Source organism: Pecten maximus, chromosome 9 (assembly GCF_902652985.1).
Source record: "Pecten maximus chromosome 9, xPecMax1.1, whole genome shotgun sequence".
Taxonomy (NCBI): Eukaryota; Metazoa; Mollusca; class Bivalvia; order Pectinida; family Pectinidae; genus Pecten; species Pecten maximus.
This window is the reverse complement of record NC_047023.1, coordinates 34817998-34845710: the sequence shown is the minus strand read 5'-3', so window position 1 is coordinate 34845710 and position 27713 is coordinate 34817998. Positions and strand designations below refer to the sequence as shown.

At 33.4% G+C, this 27713-nt stretch overlaps 1 protein-coding gene across 4 annotated transcripts; it reads left to right on the top strand.

The window, feature by feature from the left end:
* LOC117334353 (insulin gene enhancer protein isl-1-like) lies at positions 1-27478 on the top strand. 4 transcript variants are annotated; one of them, XM_033893919.1, is made up of 6 exons: positions 1-193; positions 4945-5134; positions 6839-7164; positions 12951-13258; positions 21935-22224; positions 25751-25864. In XM_033893919.1, the coding sequence occupies exons 1-5, from the start codon at positions 130-132 to the stop codon at positions 22187-22189; spliced, it is 1143 nt and encodes a 380-aa protein (XP_033749810.1). In that variant the 5' UTR covers positions 1-129; the 3' UTR covers positions 22190-22224; positions 25751-25864. The 4 variants fall into 4 exon arrangements, with proteins under 4 accessions (XP_033749810.1, XP_033749806.1, XP_033749807.1 ...); XM_033893915.1 differs by having other exon boundaries at positions 22-193; positions 21935-22114; positions 25751-27478; XM_033893916.1 differs by having other exon boundaries at positions 23-193; positions 12951-13243; positions 21935-22114; positions 25751-27478.
* The last annotated feature ends 235 nt before the right edge of the window (positions 27479-27713 follow it).

Genomic DNA, 27713 nt, shown 5'->3' with positions numbered 1-27713 from the left:
TAAAACCACCAGTTACACATTGTACAACCTTAAAGTCAATGTTCACATCGAGTAGGGCTACATCTCACTGGATCTACAAGAAAAGGTCATAGAAAAGTTGTCCAAGTGGAAAACTAAAACTGATTCGCTATGGATGGTTTAGAAGTTGACACAGAAGTGCCTACATTTACAACTCTGGTTGAGTGTACTGCTGGTGAGATATATATATAAACATTTCCAAATAATCATAATAATCTCATTTGCTGCAAGAAATTAATGAAATCGCCAACAGAAAAAAATACAAATTTTGCGAAACATTCAACATGACCGACACTTTAGTATTTTGGCACCCTTAACTATAAATAGATCGCCGTTTTTTTTTGGGGGGGGGGGGGGGGGGGGTTTTTTTCTCTTTTTTTTTATTATTATTTTACGATGACCGTCGGGGTAACGATACATTGATTTTCCTTTTCCTTGTGAAGCAAAACAGGAACCGCTAAGACCTTGTTACTAATGTAATTTTAAGTGTATGGTGTACAACAACTTTCCGAGTAAGTTTTTAATTTTTGGATTTTTTTTTATTTAAGGGTCTCCAAGCTTAAGACTTTTTCAAAAATAATTGACAAGTTGAAGCATTGACATTTTTTTTAATGATAACCGGATTGATAAAATTATCATATATTTCAAAATCTATCCAAAAATATAACTTAACGTTAATCCAATCATGCAAATTCTGACGATCATCATAATCCGAATAATCTGTTTTACGTCATGCTGATGATCAATCTGTGTTCTTTATTTCCTGTAGATGGTACAGGGTTTAAGATAACTGACAATAATTGTTCCTAATGTGAGACCTTTATTTATTTGTTGAATACGTGTTTATTTGATATGACTTTATTCTGATTAAGATATACAGTATATATACAAAATGTAGTTTTCATTGGTCACTTTACGAACTCAATTATATAAATAAATGTCTATCATACCCAATAGTTTTTCATCCGATCGCCTGTGTTGCTGTGATCTGGTATACGAGGTACAAAGTCCCAGCCTATATATACAGTAATATCCTATCGACAATGGGTTGGAAAAACTCGCTTTATGATTTATTACTAAAATTATTGATAAATATTTCAACATCCTTGATTCCAAAACCTACATACAACAAACATGTATATATATATATATGCCTATTGAACAGTACAGCTGATAATTTGTATACACTGTTATAGACAGACACGTATAGGTTCATCAGGAATACGATTTACGGCCATACACTCCGGTTGAAGTAATTTCCCTGGGGAAATCATAACATTTTCGAATCAAAATGTATTTAATATGTTAATACACGGTGCAATGTGTTGTGTTTCGATGAAGTAATATCACTTTTAATTTCAAATATATATTTTTTCTAACTCGCGCCATGTCTTACCTACCAGATTTGATTAATTGCGTACGTTTCGTCTGGCAGAGATAGAAAATCAGCACATCCTTCTGTAAAGAATTTCACAAAAGCTCCTGGAGAATAGCTATTTGTTATGTTTACAGTCATATTTACTTTGGTCATATTTCTGTAGTGACCAAATGAAGAAATTTAAAGGTAAACCTTTTTTTTTATTTATAGACAGTAATTGAAGTTGCAGTTATAGGGGTCTGAAATTACACACGTAGCTTTTATTATCAAGTTCCGAGTTCTGAAATAGTTTCCTTTTTTTTTTTTTTTTAATTATTATTAGAATAAGCGTTCGGTCGTCAGAGAGTGACAGTTACCGCTCCGGGTATGTCGATTTCAGTGTACAAATCAACGGACAAGATGAGCTTTCCAATCCTAAAATAAGAGATATTTTATTCTGCAAAAAAAAAAAAAAAAAGTAAAACAGTATGGCTTTAGAGGGGCGTTTGAAACCCTCGGGACCCACTCGATCATTCTGTACGTGTGCCACAACGATCACGTGACATATATTGGTGCAGCACATTCAGGCTGAGACTAAAAATCGATGCGGATACGGTGGCAGATAAAGTCGGAGATAATGTCACGGCTGAACCATCTGACACTGCATGTTGACACCACGCGGATCGAAGCTATCGGACGAATATCGTAAAATCGGCTGTAGTTATCGCGTAAATATTGTTGTCGCAGGTACAAACACCCGGAATGGCAGTTCGGCCGTCACCTCATTCTCTTACAATGCTGTGTCAATGTTTACGTTCTGGTGACGATTTCGTTACACTATGCTAAGCTCGTGACACTGGTAGACACCTTTGCTGTTATTTTTGGTGTTGATTTTTAATTGATCGCTGTGATAAAACTATAACAATACGGACATGTCACTACATATGTTCCATATTTTTGTTTATTTCGTGGGGGCTACCTACGTTTGAACACTTCTGTTATTATATCGAGAACTAGGACAAAATAGGACTGGTCATTATAGGTATACCTGAAACAATAGGGCGAAATAGGTCAATAAAGAAATTAAAACTTTTCTATCTTGATCCACAATCTAATTATGTAAATGTGATATTTAGACAGAAACACTGTTCAGTGAATTCAAGGAAGCAGGGCTAGGCTTGATATTAAATTATTACAGACAGAAGAGAGGGACGGAGGCATGACCTGAAACAGAATGTTTTCAGTTTTTAAGAACGAACGAAGGAACGACATTGTGATAAATTTATTTTTGTATTGTTTACTATTGACAACCGGAACCATTAATAGAAGAAAAAAAGAATGAATGAATGAATGAATGAATGAATGAATGAATGAATGAATGAATGAATGAATCTAAAACAAATAAAAGTGAAGAAAGAGGGTGGTAAGAAATAACTGGTAGGCGGGCAACGTACAGAAATGATATGGAAGACAGAATGTAGAACAGACGAGTATAGACAGAGAATGTAAACGGAGACTGATGTTTACCTGCCCTCGTTACAAAAGACATGTAAACACACTAATTAAATCCGCCTCTGTCAATAGGAGTGAATGTCAACAAATAAAAAATAAATATGTATAACAATTGTGTAAACTTTCCTAGATTGTTTAATTATTTAATCCATACGAGCCGTTTGCTAATGAGCTAGCGAGAACTGACAGGGAACTATAATAACGATAGAGTCGAGACGAGAGGGGGAGGTGACTTGAAGAGGGGTATTGTTTTCAACGGAAGTTTTATTTACCTGGCAAAGCTGCGATTTAACCGAAAAATAAACACGATTAATCTCCTTGGGCTAAACAAAAGTGTTTCTACAAAGGTAGAGTCTTAAGGTCCAAAGTTTATTTTGTTAAATAAACAACAGACGTCAAAGAACACTCCGGCTTGTACCTAGCTCGTTACAAAACGGTCTGAGGACTTACCACGACTGGACATTGTATCTAAACTCGTGTAGAAAATTACCGTTATTTGAGTCTTCAAATAATAGTTTACATTGCATCTTTAGTGTCTAATTTATCGGATATGTTTGTAATACATCACAGAAAACAATCGAGGTTAAACACTTATCGTTGTGATAGTATTATTATATCAACAATCTTGGTCGTGCGAGGGCAATATCTTCTTACTCTGAAGTGAGAACAATATGTATTTACAGCCACGTATTTAATATATCCTACTTGTCCATATGCACAATGTGGTTTGAACAATGAAACATATATAATATCGCCCGTTTATAAAGTGACGATATCAATCGCAAAATCACTGCAAAGATAAGAATTTCATTAAGATATTTTTTTTATTTACAATGCTAATCTTTTAACTTGAAGTTATAGTTACGATGGTTGGTGATGAAAGCTATTGGGGTTGGATATAAATAAATGGATATTCAATTGTACAATATGTATCCAAACACAAGTATAATAAAACTGTATTTCCTTTATTTATTTTACTTCTTTATATTGTTTATTAGAAATCATTTTTGAGTTTATAATTCAATTGAAAGTTATCCTTATTTACTGCATTACTAACTTATCGTGATATCGTTATATGTAATGTAACACTGTAGAAAATAACAATAAGAATATTCTCAGTCTATTTTTAACTCTATATCATTTGTAAATAAAATTTAAATGTATCATGAATTTTTTTTATATCACGGCTATGATTTATAAATAACATAACATTATCCTTAATTTATTATTTATCAAATTGGAAACTCTAACGATTTCGTATTATAATCAATGTGCATATTCCAAAAAGTTGACAACTAAGACTAACTACGACAGGTAAGATAATTAAGTCACCTAAACAGGTAGACACTATAAAAACAACTGGCCCTATGGCAATGAGTGCTCAGGTAACACAACCACTAACGTCGCTTTAAGTATCGGAGAGTTCATTCTGCCAAGCCGTGACGGATAATTCTCTGTTTTAGGCCCATGTTTTCGCTGCCAGTCCGTCTCCGTACTACACAACACACAGATTCATTGAAATATCAATAGTTTAGACTCCCGGCTTCACCAGATGGTGTACGCCCATTCGAGGATGCATACAGTCGAGTCACGTGTGGTTCGACTAATTGAACGGCTTAGCCAATCAGAGCACGGCTTACTGGAGTAGGAATGTATAGGGGAGTATGAGAACTGGAGTGTACACACATGACTGTGTGGAGAGCTTACTGACACTGCTATATTAGCATAGGCTTTAAATACTATATCGTGTCTTGTGTGTTTAATAACATTTTGTCAAAATTCCACCTTCAAAAGCTGACGATATGACGGCTGATACACAGCCGCCTCCACAACCAAAAAGTAAGTAATTTAATGTATATCGAAAATATTGCTGAAACTAGTATTGTCATCGGCGTAAGGATTACGAGGATGCCGGGTTTGTTATTGTTGTTATTTAAACAGTGTTTAAACCACTAATTAGCTACTGACATGCTGAATTGTATATATAAATACATACATTAAAGTGTATTCTATTAACTTTTATCAAATATATTGAGAATATATTATTTATTTTTCAGAAAAACGGCGTATTTCCGTATGTGTTGGATGCGGATCTCAAATTCACGATCAATTTATATTAAAAGTGGCTCCGGACTTAGAATGGCACGCTTCATGTTTGAAATGTGCCGAATGTAACCAGTACCTTGACGAAAGTCATACCTGTTTCGTTCGGGATGGAAAAACTTACTGCAGAAGAGACTATGTGAGGTAAGCCTCTAACCATAGGTCGGCTCCTCGTGACGTCGACCCTCATCAAGCTTTTTAACTAGGGACGTTTACTTGGTATTTATAAGAATGTGATTAATTCATGGTGTACCATCATGTTTTTTGTGATACGGTTGACAATTTTTGTCGGTAAAATGAAATGTATATGCTTCTCATTACGAAGTATATGACATTTTACGATATAAATGTTGAGGTGAAACTCCTTGATTGATTGATCAGGCAGTGACAATGTATTAGAGAACCCCTGTCATTACTTGTATTTAAAGTAATTATGGACGTAAGAGTTGTAATTACATTTTAAAACCATGTAATTCACATGTTAATTGATCAATTACAATGATTAAAATCAACAAAATTATCATCATATAACTTGTACAGATATTGAATTAGCTAGCCGAATTTATTTATAATGAATATGTCAATAATTCACAGCACACTATTAAATGTTTTTATCAATTTAATTTCGTACACGAGCGCGTATAAAAATGCATACCCCTACAAACGGTGAACGATCTGGCGGGGTTGGGAGGGGGAGTAGTTGGGGAGGTGGATCCGTATCTCTGTCTCCCGCTGGTTATAATTTAGAATTACGCTAGGGGACCCACAGTCCTGGGGAAAATAATCTTTATTCGACTTCTGTTTAGTTTTTAAAAGAGGTCACAGGCAAAATAAATGTTAAAACGTGGAATTATCATCAAATAATAGATTCAACATACCAAACACATGTTGTTTTACGTTGTAGATTTGTTTAAACAGGCTCGAGAATGTGTATGGAACATTTAAATAATAACCCTAACACACGTACAGTGTCCCATGCTGAAGTTCTGATATACAACGAACTGTGATTTCAAAGAATAATATGAATTATGTAATGTTATATGAATTGTGTAATGTTATATGAATTGTGTAATGTTATATGAACTGATTAATGTTATACGAATGTTGTCAGTGCAAGGAATGATACTGTTAAAACATATACCGTCCAAAAATCATTTAACAAGAAATTCAAAAAAGCATAAAAGCAGCTGGTTCATTCCTAGTCATTTTATCTAACACTTACAGCTCTAAACATATGTATATATTGATTTCTGTGACTCTAATTATACCGAGATACCTGAGTACATGCATGACGTGTTCTGTGGAATATATTTACATTTGTTGTTATTTACCTGAGAATATTGTTAACAGTAATTTCAGACCACCGGCTAGCTTATCTATCATATAAGGCGTCGTTTCTTCTGATATTGTTGGAAACAAGTTATAATGATTTAAACTTTACTTTCATTTTGGCACTGCATCTTTTGGACAAAAATATTTAGTATATATTAACACGAAGTTTAAACTGAATCTATGATCAGAAAGCAAACAAAGACAACACTGGATGTAAAATTGATTATATTTTTATCTAACTACTCCATCATATTCTACCTTGTTATCTATTCCTTCTGGGAACATACTAATATACACGATGTCAATTAAAAAAAACAACAACAAAAAACCGATAACATTTTGATATTCTCTTTACAACAATCGCGTTCAGGATGAATGACTCCGTAATGTAGTGTTTCATAATTATGTTGATTTTTTTAGGAAAATAACCAGGTCATAAGATGTATTTTTCAGTGAAGAATATCATTGTTACGCGAGATATTGATACTTAAAATTCTTATGTTTATTGTTTTTCAGAATATTCGGGGCGAAGTGTAACAAATGCAATCAAACGTTTGGGAAGAGTGACTTTGTTATGAGAGCTAAGAACAACGTCTATCATATAGATTGTTTCCGTTGTGTAGCATGCAGTAGACAGCTAATCCCGGGGGACGAATTCGCCCTCAGGGATGACGGACTGTTTTGTAAGGCAGACCATGAAGTTGTAGAGAGAGCGTCTTCGAAGGAAAACGGAAGTGAAGACGGAAGTCCACGGATTAACAACAACAATAATATTGTGACGAAACGTGCAAATAAAAATAACGATGACAATAACAACAATGAAAAAGGACTCTCACTCGTCGGTAGGTATTTCATTTTGTTCTATTTTTAGAATGTCTTTTATTTAGTATATTTTGGTATTCTATTTCCCCTAAACAAATTTACTTCGAAAAACATTTCACATTTTTTACTATGTCCCCTTCATCGTTTCTGTTAATTTCGACAATACATATTCCTATTATATAGCTTTGTTTTTTTATTCGCTGTAAGCATACCACGGTTTTGCTTATTGTCATGCTTTCGCTGTAAAACATTACACCACTCGTTAATTTACATGAATTATTAACTTAAAATGCAGATAAAAGTTTTTATAAACCGTAATAAACGATGCTAGGTACTTGTAAAGCAAGCATGCATCGTAAACAATTCGCCATAAAAAGGTTACAGCCGTTGATGGAATAATATTTAATCCATTTCTTTTCAATACATGGTCACAAGACTTTCACTTAAATGAATTAATACCAACAGAAGGACAGAAAGTGTGTTTCCGTATTTAGGCAAAATAAATAAATCATTATTCCCTCTTACCGCCCAAAGCTCCCGGATTAACTTGGCCTTCCGTAGATTATAACTCACAATGATGTACAAGGTTTTTAGACCACCTACATAAACGTGTGTATCTGTTCGTGGTCGCTGAAATGACAGTATCATTAAATATCTGTATTAATGACAAAAACTATTACATATGTTATCTATCACGCAAAACAAATCTCATTTCATATCTGAAGCCATTCATATATTCTAACATAACATTATACCATGTCCGCTAAAATACACTGGTACGCGCGTACGAACGTGCTTACGGTCGTTCATTTGGTAATATCAGAAAGCCATGTCGGTAGAGAGTTAACACGGCCGGGAGGGTCCCGTCGCGGCTCCCGGTAGGGGGGACCATCAGATACGTGTCAGGGTCAGCTCCTAGATCCACTACCACTCGGGTATCGGCCTTATCACACGTGTTAATTTTGATTATAATTCACTTATCAGTAGATATCCTTGTTTGTACGTGGTGGGCCGGAGTATTTATGATACGAGATTAGGGACCAACACTCTCACCTATGTCCCAACCGTGTCACTGTTAGTCCAGAGATTTAGGCAATTTTTCCCAGACAACCTGACCCCTCACTCCCACGAGCCTCTAAATCTTCTCGAGTTTTTCTCTTCTTCGCACGAATGTCAACAAACCACTGTCGTGAAATTAACATCATGAATATGTATTTTTCTCTGTCGCCTCGAACTGAAGATCTTAATATACACCTACATACAGGATCGATCGGATGAAAAGTGATAAGAACTCTTTCATCATCTTAAAAATGAAATATACATCGAAAACATCAGGCACATATTCACACGTGTGCTATAATGAAATATTAAATTACATTCATGTTTGGATGATAGAATGAAGCTCTGCACAGTGCCCTAGATTTGACGAATATTTACTTATGTTCACGACAGTTTTAGTTGGTGTCGCCTAACTCTTTAATATTGTTGTTATATTTTGTAAACTTTAGGATTGAGCTTGTGGTATATTTTTCTACCATTTTAATCAATGGATTACATCAGTGGAAAGTCAGCTTTATATTAGGATCAACTTCAATTTCAAATACATTTATAAACATTCATAATTATTATGTTATAAGATATATAATTTTATATTATAGTCAAGGAAATTAAAATTCATATGTAAACAGATAAATCTCAAAACAATGTGACAGGTGGCAACAGGTAAACACATCCGGGGTAAATGTAAACAAATGCACAAAGGTGAAATGAACTTGTACATAATTTCAATCTCAACAATATACTTAGTTAGATAGTGAAGTATTATCATCAACACGCTTGGCTCGGGAGGATAGCAACACTTGATAAACAGAAAAGGAGCTTCCCTTCTCTACGCTTCAAGAGTTGTTCAATCTACCGACAAGAATAGTGTTTTTGTTACGAGAAGTAAATAAAAAGCGAATTTCTAAATAAAATCATACTTCAAACAACACTAACTGTACTTCACTGGCGTATAAAATCCACATAACTACCTGACGAATTTGAAATTGGAAGTTAAACATAAATAAACGTGTAGTTTATTACAAAGCGGGTGAACACCTCCAATAACGTGCCCGGAGAAGATTAACGAAACACAAAACATTACTCCAATCGAGATTGTCACTCATATAAAACGTCGTCGAGTATTCGGCGGTGTCCTTTGACCCCGAAATGAACACGGAAGAAAACTGACAACTGCATGGGAAATGACAACAATTATGATCTTGATATACATCTCCCAAGTCTCGTCTAGAACGGGATGTAATCTGTGTCTCGCGCATAGACGACAGTTTATTTATTGGTCATCTTGTGAATGTCGGTGTTATTATAAGCTTTATTACCCAGCGTGTCGGCTCAATGATCGTTTATCGGTGTAAATATGAAATATGAAGCGGACCAAATGTCAACGTAACCTGCCTGGTAACGTTTCAATGGAAGGAGACGTCCAACCCAGATTCTGGTTTAATAATTACTTGTTATATTATCACAATATGGGGAATATACATAACTTTTTATTTTGATAATTGTCGAAAATGAGACCGGTTTTATATATTTTTAGTCAAATACATTGTATGGGTCCTTTTTCATTTAAGTAAAATTAAGTTTGATTATATTAGAATGTGTAAAAACTTATATATTATGCACGTGTATATCTAAACTTTACATAACGTAAATACATGTTTTATTTATATTACTAACGTAATTCAGTAAAATCTAACAATAATTACAGCTAAATATGGTTGATCTCTTTTAAGACTGATATAAAGCAGTTCCAGACTTGGCTAACTTAACATAAACTGTTGTTAGAGAAAGATACCTAAGGGTAATGACATTTTTACTTTGTCCTTTAGAAATGAACATGTCAGTTTTCTCACAATCGGTACAAGTGCTCTGCCCTTTACAAGGTTAGGAGTAGACCCTTACCGCCTGTAGGGTTCTTGGGTAACATTTAAACATAGGCGTAGGGTCGTACAAATCACCTGTTTTAGAACGCCCCCTAATATTAACGGTGGACGAAATTGATTTATTTAACAATTTAACGAATTAAGTCCTAAATATCTACCTAAGACTATCCCCTGACAGATTTACCGCCCCTATTGCGGTATAATTGATATCAGTTGTCAACATAAACGTTTTTGTCAAAGACTTGCTCACACAATGTTGTCTGAGAGAGCAACGTCATTGTTGAGGTGCTTGTATTTTCCTTATAATGAGAGAGATTTAAGAGCGATCGTACTACAATCAGACCTAAAGCTCCCCGCATACTGTGTCTATTAATAAGTGTTTTATTTGAGATTGTGCATGAATTAGACATAAAGAATTCACATTGTCTTGGAGAGAATACTTGTACCAAAGGGTTATCAATTAGACCCCACAAGGCGATCAAAACACTAAATTACTACGAATATCATTTCTTGTTGGTTAAAAATCTGATTCCCTATGGACAAACACTACGACACTATCATATGTAACACAGGTAAAATAAATTCGGTTGTGAACCTTTCAGCGAGACATATGTACTTTGTTTAAGATATACATCGAACAAATGTACTTTCGCAGGTTGATACAACAAAACTCATCCTTTACAAAACAAATATGTAAACAACAATATTACATTGTTTTAATGTTAGAGTCGGCCTTATAAGTATATGCTGTTATATAATTTGTTATAAACTATTTCAAGTGCTTGAAAATAAAAACATCAATATCCATGATATAGATATAGCATATATTTAATTATTTATTCTTCTTGAATAAATAGTGAAAATAAGAATATAGGAAACTATACATTTTGAAAGATTTATAATATTAAGATATTTTTTCATATATTCATATATTTTCTCAAATTCATGTGGACAAGTTCATTTTGAAGTCCTGGCTGTTACACACAGTAGCATGACAACGGTGGATATGGTTGTTCGCTACGTGTGACAACTCTGATACTAATTACTTGATAAGTTCATTCGGTTTGCTACCCGACTTTGTACCTCGTCTGATAAGCCTTGTCAAAAGCAGGAAAATAATAGCTATAATTCTTCCTAATCAGGACTTTCAAACACCAAATTTCTCCCTTCATTACAGTTAGATTAGATACAAAAGTGTGTTATCAAGCAAACGAGTTAAATATTGTATCAAGATCTCATTGCTAAATAATTCATCTAAATATGGCCAAATCAATTATCAATTATTTATTCATAACCTTCAAACGGGCGATAGATCGTCAAGGCGAACTATCCTAACAATATGAACAGTTTAGCCTTAGGAACTAACCGAAACGTAAATTCCTCGCCGATAAGACACAAGTACCGTTATTGCTCGAGGTCCAATGTAGATAAAGTCATCTTTGCGCCTGACAAACGCCGAGTATTACCATTGTTTTGCAGCTTAGAGGTAAATTGTTCGCTTTCAAACGCCTCCCTTGCGGTTCTTTTTCAAATATATGTTATCGCCGAAATCGACATATGTAAACAAATCACACACCGATTATGTATACCATTTCACTTTGAGCTATAGCTTATTTATCATATACACTACTGTTTTTGATGGGCCGACATTTTTATTTGACCTATCCTCTTCTTTTCTTTGTTGAAAGACGGATTTTCCATTCATTACAATGCCGTGTTTGTTTATTAAAGTCATTATTGATTTTATTCTTACCTTCCTAGCTAATTTACTAGTATATTTGTAACATTACGTCAATGTTTATTTATATACAGAATATATTTAGTGCTGTAATCTAAAGCCTGGTTTGAGTATCGTAGTTCACGCTGATAATAAATGCTCAATACGACACTCTTTGTTGTTGTTATTGTTGACCAAGTTAAAAATTAAACTAAGCCAAATTTATAAACAAAGCATAAAATATTTTGTGTATGGTCATAATTGAACATATCATGACATAAATAAGTTTTGTTTTCTTTTTAGAGAAGCAAATTGTTAAATATAACAAATTATCTTATTGTTATTATGATATTTCAATATTGACATTAACTATAATGAATATACTACGCAAATGTAAACAATGTGAAATGTATATTCAATCTTATTCACAATCCTTAAAAAGGTACTACCGTTAAAAATGGAATCAAAATTACGTCTGGCTGTTCGTAACAGCTGTAATTGGAAATGATTGCACCTGGCATTGTGATAGCTGGACTATAACGGTGGTAATTATACCTGACTTTAGAAGTGCCGATAATTCCTCCATACCTGTCGACCGCTAAACATGCACTATAAAATATTTACCTGTGTTGACGGGGAAACTCGCCCGGTCGTCAGGGGACTAATGCGGGCCCATCAGAGATTCGCTTTCCCCCCAATAATAAATAATAAAACAGCTGGTTTGTCTTCATGATTTATATCATAAAGGAATGATGGGCCATATGATATATACAATTATATACTATTTTATATATATCCCCGCACTGACAATGGAATGTTATTCGAATTGATTTTGCATTGTGATTTTGTGATTTTAATATTTGTATTCGCCGACTTTAGTTATTGTAAACATTTTTTTTTTCTTCAAATGGTTGCCTGTGAAATGTACTTCAATATCTAAATTAAATAGTGAATAGTGAATTAAAATACCAATCTATTATTTGATATAAATCAAGTCATACAAGTTTTAAAGTTTTTATTTCTCATAATGCATATACTCTCCCTTTCAATACCGCGATCTGTTTTTATTTAATAGTAACATTTCAATAATCAATAATTACGAACAAGGTCAAATCAACACGCATTCATTTGTTTAATTTTATTTCAGCTGGTCGGGCGGAACAAGTGTCAAATACAAAGACGAATGGTACAAGATCTCATGTCCATAAGTCAGAACAGAAACCTACGAGAGTTAGAACAGTGCTCAACGAAAAACAATTACATACATTGAGAACATGTTACAATGCAAATCCGAGACCGGATGCTTTAATGAAAGAACAACTAACCGAAATGACAAACCTGAGCCCTCGTGTGATCCGGGTGTGGTTTCAAAACAAACGCTGTAAAGATAAGAAGAGGAGTATACTGATGAAACAATTACAGCATCAACAGCAAGAAAAAGTGAGTAAATTCATAGTAAGTGGATCTTTTCTTACATCTTTAAAGTCATATAATTTTAATTCTCTTTCTAATTGTTTTTGCAATAAGAACCACACGAAGAAGAATGGGGAAACATGAAAGGGATGTCGAAAAAAATACGTGAATGATATTTAATTTTGTATGGAATATTTTCTTTAATATTTCATACAATTAATGCTATGCAATAGCGTTAATCACGGTTAATAAACCTTTGGTGTGTAATTTATTGGGATAAAGTCTGATTTTGATTATCAGAAACTTGGTTCTTTATTCAAAAGCTTCGACAAATTATCATACAGAGTAAATGTTTATGATGTGTTTTAAATATAAACGCCATCATTAAATGCAGCAAATTTATGCATATTTCTTTTTGAATATATCAGCGAATGGGTTGCATTCTTCGCAATACGTAACATGGTTACCGATATGTGTATCTGCTGATAGTGGAATGAAATCATGACTAGATTATGTTGTAATCATGACTAGATTATGTTGTAATCATGACTAGATTATGTTGTTCATGAATCTACGGTTACATTACTTTCGATATAGTATATAGATATATCTACATACTAAGGAGAATTAAGGAATAATTAACATTATATACTCCTTACTCTATGTAACAGTGTGTATATGCTCATACATATCTGTATATGTGTAATACTATGTACTAAATGTAACACGGAAAAAACGCGTTATCTTCATATTTTGATATATTTTTAATTACTTGTGCAATAAGTATAAAAATATATACTGTATATATATAAATATAAATTGGGAATAAATATATATCATAGGTATACTATATCATATATAATATATAATATAATAGTATGATATTATAGTATATAATATATACTGTATAGTAAGTATAACTATATACTCCAATATAACTAAATGCTGTAGGTATAAATATACGCTGTAGGTATAAATAATGTATACTGTATGTATAATATATATACTGTAGGTATAAATGTATGCTGTAGGTATAAATATATACTGTATGTATAATATATATACTGTAGGTATAAATGTATACTGTAGGTATAAATATATACTGTAGGTATAAATGTATGCTTTAGATATAAATATATACGGTAGGTACAGAAAATATATACTGCAGGAAAAATATATATACTGTAGGTATGAATAAAATTTAAGGAGATTGGTTAAGGGCGTGTATTGTGAGATATTTCATAGTTACCATACATTGTACTTGTACGATTTAGTTCGGGGTAAATATAAACCCTGTCCTGTTTAATCTAAATTTCCCAAGAGGAATATTGTAATATAAACCATAACGTATGGTTTCTTGTATAAACGTGGTTTTGTTGCGTGTTTAAATACTATATATACCGGAATTTAAAAATTCGACTTAGAAAATCAAATTTCATTCATAAAAAATCCTGCCCTAATTCCTCTGGTGTTCCTTCATAAGGACACATCTCTCTTGAGAAAAAATGGTTTGAACTTGACAAACATAGGCATATTCCATGGATCGACCCAACCCATCGAGTTCACATGTGTGTTTATCCAAAGGATTCTAATATTTGCAGTTCTCTTTACAACATGGACCGAAAGGCTTAGCTACCACTGCCAAGACACACAAAAACCGTCTAGCCAAATCTCGCTGTTTAGGATGACACCGAGATAGATAAAACACCCGGTGAAAATAGAATCAGTTATCTTAACGTTAAAGTATTATGACTGCAGGAATAATGCTGGTGATAGAGCTCTTTATGCTTATTTTAAAATCAGACCGGGATTTGTCGGTTTGAATGATAGTTTCTACAGACAAAGATTGGTATTCATGATTGCGCCATACCGCGATTGAAACTTTAGCAGTTGTATGTTTATGTGATGACAACAGTTGGACATTAAAATGAAGATTGTAATGAAAAGAAGTTATGGATACTTTAAATGTATATAATATTAAAACTATAAATAGATAAAAGTGTTATTAGAACCAACTGTATTGTAACTGTTTTACACCATATTCTGCTAATACACATGTAGTAATAAAATGTAAAACAAACAACCAGACTCTATTTGCAATTAAAATTACAATAAGTAACGATTCATATTTCATTATAGCATAATGATACATATGATATCTTGCACTAAGACAAGTGTACTAACGTGACACAGTGCACACATGTTGCACTTGTAAATGCAGGACCAGCATTTGCACAACAGCCCGAGTATACATAGCTATATACAAGTACACAGATGGTATGATTAACATTTTCGTTAAATTAAATTCAAGACAAGGTGGTTACAACAAAATGACATCTGGTGTTTGTCTTTGCTTCAAGGTTAAGAGAAAATAACACTGTAGAAAAATGATTTGAAATAATCAATATACATGTAATTCAAACTAAAATTAGATAATTGCAATATTATTATTATTATATCTACAGTGTCAAGTGGAGAATCTAATCTCCTGATTTGATTAATAAGACATGCACAATGTAAGGAACTTTTATTTTCTCGATCCGCCAGAGCAAATTATTTGTCGGTTCAATTTCCTGAAAGGGAGTCAGTATGGAAGGATTGTAGTTGTAAATTACCCCTCCACACATGATGTGGAGACGACCGCATTGTCTCCCGAAGTCTAGTCTTCTACTACTGGGACCTTGCATGACTAGAAATTATCTTTTAATTCCCCCCAATTACAGACAATTATATGATTTTATGGTCTCAGCATCAATGGCATACGAGCAGACCTGGAAATATTTTTTCTCCCAAGCGCTCCATTTTGGAGTCAAAATATCAGCAATCCAAAAATGCAACTTACATCCGTAAAATTATTAAATCGAGTTTCGATAATATTTTTTAGCACTGCTCTACCAGTAAGACAGCGCTTCACCCTTTTCGGTTTGAGCATTTATGGAAAAATGTGTATTTGAGAGAACCAAAGAGGCTAGTCGCGTGCAGAAATAAATTTTTCACTTCCTAATTGGGACTTCATTGAATTAAGTCGCTTATTGAATCCCACGGGCTATTTACACTTGAATATGGCCGTTGATAACCATAAACAACACCTTTTCTTGTGGATAATTCAAGAACATTATTTGTAAACCAAAGAAAATTTACTTTGCTGTGGTTGTAATTCCCCCAAGGCAATACTACAGCATCCCTCACGGAAGGCGGGCAATAATTGAGAAAACCGGAGGTGCTCTGGACACCACCAACCGTTTCCCTGTTATTTTCACAATTATTTCCCCCCAAAGCATGATGCTAACTTAATTTTAAAATCATTGGACAAAAGGAGGAAAATTCGAGGACATTTGTTTGACAATTATTATGCTGGCGAGGTTCCCGCAGCAGGGCAAATCGTGTAGAAAGCTCAACAGAACTACCCTCGGCCAAGTTAACCATGACTGGACTCAAATAAAACATAGACAGGCTCGGACAAAGACTTGTCGGCCAAATGCTATAAGTATTCATGTCATTAGGTTATCGATTTCAATCCTGCCTATATCTTAATGCATGTACCATTTTATAATGTAGAGAAGTTACGTCTGAACACTCAGTAGCTGGACCGTTGTTTCATTTCCTTTAGTATATTAATTCCTTTGGGGTTCTCTGAAATGATATACTATGAAAACGCAATCATTGTGATACTGCATAATTAATCGAATTAACAATGAACTACCATTAAAATATTTTACAAAATCTTGCATGGATTTATGGTTCAGAATATTGCTTCTGTACCTTCCATTTTCGGTATAGGCAGGTTCACTGTGGATAGCCATTCGTTTTTAATTAAATGTTAGAAAGAGCTTCTGTTTCAGTCGCGATTCCCACAACCACACTTTAGTCAGCATTGTGATCTCTAGAAGCAATATCCTGTCTTTCTTCACCCATTTTGTTCACCGTTATCTCCATATTGTTGTCGTTTACATATCTGGGTTAAAATCCATAATTGATTGCGGTTTTCACAAACGCTACAAACAATGGCACTACATTTACAAAGAAAAGTCATCGATAGATAAACTACTGAGCTGTTGTTACGATCAGAAACGGCGATAACGCGCCTAATAATACTACACAAGTGATGAATATTTTAATAACTTACAAAGGACAAAATATTAACGATTTGACATAAGTCGGTATACTCATTCATTGATTAATTTTTACCACAGTATGTCTCTTTTGTTGAATGGAGACTTAAAACCTCATCCTGGCTAGGCTGCGACAGTCGGCTTCTCTTCAATACCTTGCGAAGTATACGGTTTCGACATTACGAGAGCCAGCGACGATGAACTGGAGATAACAATTGATGATATTTTTTCAGGGTCCTTCAGTACTTGTATGGTTAGGGAGACTCGCACGTGATAGTAAAACGTACCCTTGTTGCTATTTTGTTCGCTGGTATATACAGTTGACGTCTTTTGCTATATAGCCGACGGACGCTCCTTTAACTTTATTGTAAATAAGGTATTCAGTGCTATATTATAGTGGTATGATGTAATGTGCCACATTTTAAATAAAACAACGACTGTCCTCACATCTATGAAGCCAATGCTACATAAAATATATATCAAATAACCAATGCTTTCTTCTATGTTAAATTATACTGTGCATGTAGTGTTTTGAGACACAGTGGTACGTTTTATATAAAAGCTGAAAATGTCCTCATTTGTATATTAGAATGGTATGATACTCAATGTTTTATTTTATATAAAGTTGCCAATTCAATACTATTCTACATGTTATATCATTTTGTGTTAATGCCTTATCGTCACCAGTGCTATATGCTTTATGGTGTGATACGGCTATCTAAAACAATGAATGTCTAATAATGCCCTTGATACTATTCTATGATACTTGTCTCTGCTATATCATAGCAAGTTAGTTACTAAAATAGCTGAGGAAATTGCTAACTGAAATAGCGCGTGCGAGTACTATAGCTATTGATAATAAACAATAAACAGCTCTGAGAGCACTAAAATATCGCGAAATGCCAATAACTATTATATCTGACTAGCAGAAAACAGATGTATTGACATTTTTACGATCAGTGCTCTAATTAGCCACTGGCTATTTTTAGTACATTAGTACCCATAGCTGATATTCCTACTTAAAGTAAGGGGACGGTACACGTACTCAACTCTCCCATTACTCACTTGTATATAATGTTAATATCATCTCACATTAGCAAATATCAAAATTAAAAAAAAAATCTCAGTCCTTGCCTTGTTAGGTGTACACTTACTTTAAACAGTTGAAATAAGGAATTGAAGATTCAGATGAAGATCCCGAATAGTGATAAAGGTGACGATTTTCATAGACATGCACATCATTTCAGCAATAAGCCTATGTATTTAAATGCTATGATATTTACCATAATTTAGAACAGTTACTCTGAAATCTTTACTCCAATGTACATGATTATAGGTTGCATCTGTGCTTGATGAAATTTGTAAAATAATATACTTTTATTTATTGGGAGCAATTACGTCAAAATTTGAATTCTGAAAATGCAAAAATCGTTCATGATAACTCAATATGTCAGTGAATTTTCATGGAAAGTCACGTTTTTATTATTTATTGACTGAATAAACATTTCAAAGAGAAAATTTCCATAAATATGTTGAAAATCGAAAGAGTCCTTCAATGTATGTTTTAATTCATTGCCTTTAGGATATGCAGACATGGAATGTTGAGTCCAATGTCAGCCTGGCAGGGAAAGTGATTTAGCAATAATTATACAACGATGAAGGAGAGAGGCAATTTTGTCTGTAATCATTGTCTATTTATTTGTAACCTCTAGTTGGTCATCATCTGGTTATTGGATATTCGGTATAAGCCGTATGCACTGGCATACACGAGTGATATTAGAACTTAATAATAGTCTCTCGGCTGTTCTCCGTCAGGTCGCTCTTTCACACTGAGCTAATTTCGTGTAAATTTCTCTGATGATTAGCGCATGCAGTCATTTAATTTCCTCCAATTCAAACAGCTTTTTATAATATAAATTTCTACTTATTCCGGTCCCTCCGGAAATTAAGAAATTCCGCAATTAGATTACACCTATTCCACGCGATTATTATTATCAAATCGCATTGTTTGTACCCCCTAGTCAGGGAAAGCAGGCACTGTGGTAGAATGATGGCACATTTCCCCCCGTTGCTATTGTGACCTGTAGCGGTTGTAGCGGCTACGTGTGTATTGTGTCTTTATGAAGATTAAATATGAAAAATGCAAAACAACCCAATAGTAATATTCAGACCGACAGAATTCAATAATATAATTTCAGCACAATATTCATTGCGTTTTAGCCTGCATTCATATAGACTATATGATATATATAAGATATTTCAAAAGAAAAATGCATTTCCGCATGTTATGATCAATCTTCCATAGTACAGAAATATTCCTATTTAAACGTATAAATTCGGTGTGTATTTTGACCTATTTATTGAAACGAATATTGATATGTCATTTTCTGAGCAAGTGAGCCGTTTAACATTAAATTAATGTAATTATTCTTTATAACATCATAATTATATTACTTTTGAGTGAAAGCCCAATGAAAATGAAAAATACGAATAAACGAAATCGATAATGAAATGTTTTATATATATTTAATACAATAAATCTTCACCTTTTGCACTAAACGTGTTAGTCGTCAATTCTGATTTGAACCCGGACACTGTCTGAGAGTGAGGAGTTTCTCACATACCACTCTCCTCCAGTCAACACCACCTCTCGTGATATAGTAGGCTTACTAGAAGTAAACTAGAGGAGAAAAACTTCTCAGCAGAACCATGACTTCGGGGTTTGCGTGATATTGGATTACATTATATTGTGCAAACATAGCGCTTAGCAGAAGGTCTGTTGATTGTAAAGCTAATTAAAAGCATGCTCGTGTTGATAATCATATGGCATCTGTTTCGGCCGCGTACAACTTCCCGTAAAACTACACACACCGTACTACAGTCACAGCATAAACAGAATTTACATCTCCGGAAGATGAATATTTAATGAACTTTTAATACTTCTGTTGGTGTTCAAGCAATAAACAATGATTGGTACGATTTATACTATTCTATAAAATATAATTTGCTGATTAATTAGAAAGTTTTCTGACCAGGAATTATGATTAAATGCTTCTGACATATGATATTCAGTGTTCATTGAATTAATTTTTATTCGCTTGGTTAAATCTATTGTAATGAGCGTGCTACAAATTACAAGCGTTCGATTATTGCCGTGTAGTATGTCTAGTCCTCTAGAGTCCCTGTAGAACAATAATAATAATTTCATTATCCATTTTACCGAAACAAACAATTCATTTCACCGAATGAAAAATGATATGGACATTCCATTTGGTGTCATATTTAATGCTAATCAAAGCATTAGGGCTAATGACGTGACAAGTACAGTTACATAATTATAGAGCAAAATAAAAACACAAATATTGTACAAATGAACTACTAAAATATTTATTGTGTTTGGCTGTCAGTGAAATACATTTTGCAGACGATAAAAATTAAATGCAAACAGTATCAGAGCTAATGATAAAGAATTTAACGTCTTCTATTTATTGATAATTATCTTATGTTGAGCAACTTATGTCAGGTCGTTTTTAGTCCAAATTATTTGTTTACGTTTTATTATATATCCGGGTGACTCGATTTAACATAAACATTTACAAATACAAATGTATACATATTTCCATCAATCATTAGTATAGTTATATGTAGTTATACATAATAGTATGTTATAATAAAGAATCGTTCATTCAGAGCTCCGGAAGACAAAATATGCACGTATCCGCCATGGAATAGATTCGATCGGAATTCTATCCCTTTGAACAAATTCAATACCACCCGTTGAGTAAAGACAGTTATTCAATATGATACCCATACTTTACTTTGTATTTGATCAACCGATTACCAATTCGGAAATTTATGTTGTCAAAATCTAATATGGAATTATGTGGAGGATGATTGTATAACGCAAGCATTTTAAAGCCTGCATCTAACGATTTCTGACTTGATGGTCAATGAATTTTGTGTTTTTATTATCGATGGGAAGTTTCTAACCGGCTATTTTAGAATGAAAGAGAAACAAGCCTTTTTTCTCATTATGATATTGATTCCGGGCAAACCACTGTCATCTTTCTGTCGGTACCATGCCAGACTGCAAACGGACAAGTCAACTGAACGTAATTTATATACGCTCCAATGTATCTTGCTGAAAAAGGCTCCAAACGCCGTTATCAACTGATCGAAGTCCGCCAACGATCTACCGTATATAGCGATGCTTAGGCGCTTTTCCGCTACATAACTTTCTTTGTTAGATAAAAGGAAAGGAAAACAACATCAAAATTATAATGTAGATATATCTTTTGAAAAATATGAAATTGTTTGATATGAATGCAGTTAGTTTTTGCGACAAAATTGAAATGCACTGAATATATCTGTAGGAACTAGATATGTACATAAGATAATCGACCGTTGAAATAAGTAATATACCCTATCTGATAATGTTATTTAGTAACATATAGATAAACACAACTCAAATATAAACAGCAAAGGTAACATGACAAAAGAATAAAATTTTCTCAGGTTTTTTATAACTGTCCTATAGAGATTTAAGCGGACTTTCCTATAGAATGTAAAATGATATAACTAAACACTTGATTTTTGATAATTTCAGAATGGCGGACGGTTGCACGGTCCACTCCAAGGAGTTCCAATGGTCGCTTCAAGTCCCGTTCGACACGAGAGTCCCATGCAAGCGAATGCGGTCGAAGTGCAAAGCTACCAACCACCTTGGAAGGCTCTCAGTGATTTTGCCATGCAAAGTGAACTTGAACACCCTCCATTCCAACAACTGGTGAGCACGTTTGTTTGTGACGTCACACACGATGACGATGACGATGATCATGTCGTGTGCTATGATCAGTGCTGACCGGAAATTACGTCACTCTCGGCAGAATACTTACGGTAAACGCTATTTAATTTTACTCCTGCCCTCGTGCTATGCAGTTTCTGTTACCGTTATTAGACCAGTGGAAAATACGCATGTTCACACATACACACATATATATATATGTATATCCGCTGATCAAATGAAATATAAGTCCAAATATTTCAAATCGAATTGTCGTCTTATCAGATACTAATGTAATTGGAATATTTGAAAATGGAAAAGAAATCAAACAAACAAAATTATTCTAAAAAACGAATTTTGAAAAAAGTCTTTAATAAACCAATTTTTATTTTTGTAATTAATAAAAGAAGAAATTAAAGGTTTTTAACTATTCCTAAGCTTTGAAACCAGAAGTTCCCTTCTCACATGCGTGAATCCTCATTCTGCTTCTGTAGCTATAGTTTGTTGTTATCGCCTCTGTTATATCATTTTAAATTTCTTTGAATGTGTATAGCCGTTTTTGTTGCATTTTGATCGAAACAGTGCAGTATAATTGCACTTTAATATTCATAGATGTTTAGACCAAAATATACAGCATTCAAAAAGTTTACAAGAAATGTTAGTAAAGGTAAATATTTGTTTATAGTGGAACTGCATAGCAAGTCTGTGAGAGTTGAAATTAAAAAGCTTTGCATGGTTGTTTTATTTCTGCCTAGTAGTGAGTAATTCGTCAGTATTAGATCATGATGTTTTTCATTTTAGTTTCAGCATGACACTTCTTTTTGATTTCATTGATATTGTTGAATATTGTGAATCACTTCATCATCGCAAAAGATTTTTTTTTTCAGTCTGTGCTGATTATCGTTTTAAGAAATGAACAGGTATAATATTTATTGTTTCAGAATATAATTTCATCATCTATTTCAAGTCTCTAGAAATCAGCACAGGTAGCCATTCACTGTGAAAATAAAAGTTCTCCTCAGTACACATTCGAAGTACTGTTCCCCGCTCATAGACCGTCTTCGGGACATACATATGTTCTGAGAAAGGTTATTTCGTTAAATCACAACTAAACAATTGTTCACATTATCTACTCCTTCAGTTCCTTTAGATAATTTCATAGAAATATTAATCAAAGAATTGATTAATATTTCTATGAAATTATCTAAAGGAACTGAAGGAGTTGTTCCAACTCATCTGTGGTTCGCTCTTTATTTAGCGATGTCACATGAAACTATGTACTTCATGTAAATACTTCGGTACAGGTAATGCATACCAAAAGAAACATTTTCCCGATAATGTTGATATGAAAAATTCAATATTGTTCAAAATATACACATGTATTTAACGTTAGTTTCAAATCCAATATTGAAAATAATAAAATGTATTGAATTATGGGGTCCTTCGCACATCCCTATCTAGATGTTGACATTTCTTTTGACGTTTTTGTTATTGGCCTGCTATATATCATCCCTTAGTCCCTTGGCATCACTTACGAGTCATTGAAGGACCAAACAACTGTATGATGCAGTGTATTTCATTTTGGCTCTATCTGACCCTAACTATTTTTTTAGAGATACTTATATCTAGTGTTTCCTTTGTATAATCCCTTCAAAACGTTTTAGAACAAGACATGACCTTAATTTTAAGAGAGAAATGACATACCACCAATAACTTTGACGATATACGAGGTACACATGAATTTATTTTAGATGTAAAAAAGCGTCATTTTCATATATCCACTCATTATGAAAATATGGACAGTGCTATTATGATGAGATATGATCAGAATATAAAGATTAAGCTGTTGTAGAGACATCGATATACACTTCAGTGATTTATTTTGACCCGATTTATCATATTTGTCCTACATAGTTGGTTTAAATACACCAATACATATTTTACCGATACACAGTAAATAATCTTTGAGCAGATACAATATTGGTACCGCTGAATAAATAAAACTCTTGACCGCTATAGAGGCAGACCAATACTACCCAGGGTTACGAAATCAGAAACAAAACTGTCACAGAAAACTGTTGATCCAGACCGTAAATATTGTCATACTTTCGATATGACACCTTTATATTGATTTTGATTATAATATTCAATAGGGTCACATACTAGGGTATGATTCTACAACATGCAATACCATATGACAGCATTATTTTGTGGTGTTGCATTTAAATCGACTGGATGCGTTGAATTTTGTTTTTGGTAAATAATTTAAACTGGCAATATCACGATAAGAAATTATTGTTTAAAATACATATAACATTTTCAGTGTTTTTGATTAAGATTAAAAAATATAGAATTATTTAAGAAAAACAAATACGTACTTTATGTATCCCATGTTTTAAAATATTTTACAAAATGAAAAAAACAATAACACAAAACGCAACACGATGAATACAAAGTATGTATATAAATGTTCAATCCATTATAAATCCTATCATTTAAGTTTAAAACTAAACCAATGATATATCGAAGGTGAACATGTCTTAGTGACCGGCAATATAAAACGTTATATAGTTATATAGCAATACTAATGTAGTATTATATATTTACGCCATCAGTGTGACGGACGTATTTGAAAATTATTGAAACTGAAACACTTAAAAATAATTCTAAAGAATTTTGCACTACTAGATTGCAGCGATAGAGACATGTTTAAGTGTATTTTCTAGCCAAACCGCAGGATATACACAAAGATTTAATCATATAGACATACCTGTGTCACTAATTGATGTTTTATGATTAACAGGTTTACTGTTAAATGTTCCCATAACATCTTATAGACATAAATACCAATACCAAAGGAGATAAACATCAAAAACAAAACTTCAGTTACGCATGGTACATTTTGTTTCAAAATTCCGTTTAACATCGGTTAATTAGTTATCCTACGTACATGCACCTTAAGGTTTCAATATCTAATGTCGTGGTGGGTCTCGGTAGTAGCTGTTTATATCAGTAATGGAATTATTTATTAAGCTGAGCGATCGATTTCCATGATCATGATAATGATTAAGTAATAAATATTGTATGACGTCAATGTGCGTTGACGTGAAGTTTTATTCGGAATTTTACCACATGTTTACAAAAGATAACAAAAGAGTGTTATGTAATATTCCATGAAAGCATCAAAACAAAACAATCATATAGTTTATACTCAGTGAATTACTTCTGAAAGTAGGAATTGTTCAATTAATGAATATATAAAATATTAAGCAGTTTTAACTAACTTAATTGATTAAACTGTTTTACCAGCAAATTATTATTAACCAGTTTCCAATATTGCATTTTGAACATTAGTTTTAAATATTCATTGGGATTGGGATTTTCGATTTTTTATACTGGAAAGATAATACCAATAACATTTACACGGGTACGGTAACGCTTTTTGTTGTAGGGACTGGCCAGTAATATAACTACATATTAGCTGCGTACTTTTGTTTCGGAAAAAATGGATGAAACCATTAGCCATTTTTGTCACAATTGACGCACCGTCAACACATTTACGCAATGCCTTAGTATTTGTTCAATCTTGAATCATACCTAATACACATTATCATTTATCCTTGTTTTCTCTCATTTCAGATGAATTCCTTTGATATGGAGGACAACCATACGTACCACGAAGGCTATGGAAATGAATGGATTCACCATGACCAGCTACCTGACCACTTGGACCACATGGACCACATTGACCACATGGACCAGTACTCAGACTCCGAGTTCCCTGAGACACCGTCAGAAATGTCAAGCCCATTGAGCCAATAACACAGGATGTGTACCTCTTTTTTCGCGGGAAACATTTTGGATATTTTATTCAAACATGGGAGGTTTGATTCTCAAATCAGGGACTAATGTTTCAAATGGTGGTTTATTTGGACCAAATTGTATGTGAATGGTATGTACTGAACTTTGATAGCGAGAGAGAAAACGACACTCAGTTAAACGCTTGATCTCTCAATAATTATAATTTGTGTTTTACAAACGCAGATATGATCCTGGTTTATATGTAAATGTTGTGGTTGTCACGTGACTGTGAAATTTACTGTCGTTTTGTGTATAGCTGAATTTCACATGAAGGAATGCTGTACATAGACTTTGGTCTGTGATGAAAGTAAAAACACTTTCTACAAATTTATTCTCTGGAAAAAGTCCCGATGATTAAAAAAAGACACAATAACCTGGATAATACTATTCCTAGGAAAGACAGCATTCGAAAGGACGTATAAAAGAAACAATACCAATCTACAAGAAGTCGGTAATTTTTACCTCGCATATTTACGAATTGTGGGCTAGAACTGTGGACAGAATGTATATAATGTGCTAATTTTATACAATTACTATGTTATTGCATAGACTAGTGTAGAGCGGACATTGTGGATTTATACAGAAATGTTTGAATCAAATTCATTTTATTTACGTCCGATTCAAAGTTTCCTATTCATGGAATGTTTAGTTGACTTTCAATGTAGAATTATTTATTTCTCTTCATGCACAAAACACCTTACAATATCTGTTAAACAGGGCATGACCGGTACATCTGAAAAGAATGAAAAAGAAAAATAGGAATGCATTCTTCATTTATGTGAGGGAGTGCTGTTTATCTTTGGGTAGCGAAAATTTTATATCATAATTTCTAGAAATAAATCAACACTTTCTTTTACGCTGGGCTGGTTCCGATTGTATCATAGTTATAGATGAAGTCGGTTCTGATGTACTGTATGAAAGTGACGAGGTTTTCGAATGTATCACTATGATATTTTCGAATTTATCGCAGTGATAGAGGTTTCTTAGTTCAGTACAATGATATGGGTTTCCGAATGCATCACAGTGAAAAGGTTTTTTTAGTTCAGTACAATGATATGGGTTTCCGAATGCATCACAGTGAAAGGGGTTTCTGAATGTATCACAGTGATATAGGTTTTCGAATGTATCACAATCTAGGGTATTCTAAAAATATCAAAGTGATGGGTGTTTCTTTATGTATCGGTTAGCGCCAAGTAGTAAGTTTTACGAATTTGTGTAATAATTTATCACAGAGCTTTGTGGAACAAGATATTTCATACACGGGAATTAGATAAGGTACATTCTCACGCCTACAATTTTGTGAGACAAACACATTCTGTGTAATAACATTTTACACACAGTTTTTGTGTGGTAAAATCTCGCATACAGGATTTGTTCTCTTCTATAGTTTGAGAATTTATATGATATACATCACGGATTTTTTCGTGAATCGCAAATTTACTATATATTAAAAGGATTTAAATCTATTTATTATTATTTATTAATAAAACGTAAATGTGAAAATAATATCTGTCTTTTTGTTGATTTGTTGTACCTATAAATCAAATACAAGTCATAAGCCGAGTCGTCTCGTTATCAGAAATTTGCAAAACTGTCATGAAATACCCAACAACCAAGCAGAGACGTTTTGTACCAAATTTCCAAGCTGTAGTCTTGGAATCATATAACGAGATTTGAGTGTATAGACTTTGTTAATTGCATTACGTACAGAGCTGTACTACTGTACTAATGTTTTGTCAAT

Bases quoted from the DNA above. Each gene is read 5' to 3' on its own strand.
- LOC117334353 (XM_033893915.1), top strand. From the start codon at position 130: ATGGATGGTTTAGAAGTTGACACAGAAGTGCCTACATTTACAACTCTG. The intron at 5,135-6,838 runs GTAAGCCTCTAA...ATTGTTTTTCAG, and splicing joins TGCAGAAGAGACTATGTGAG to AATATTCGGGGCGAAGTGTA. The intron at 7,165-12,950 runs GTAGGTATTTCA...ATTTTATTTCAG, and splicing joins AAAAGGACTCTCACTCGTCG to CTGGTCGGGCGGAACAAGTG.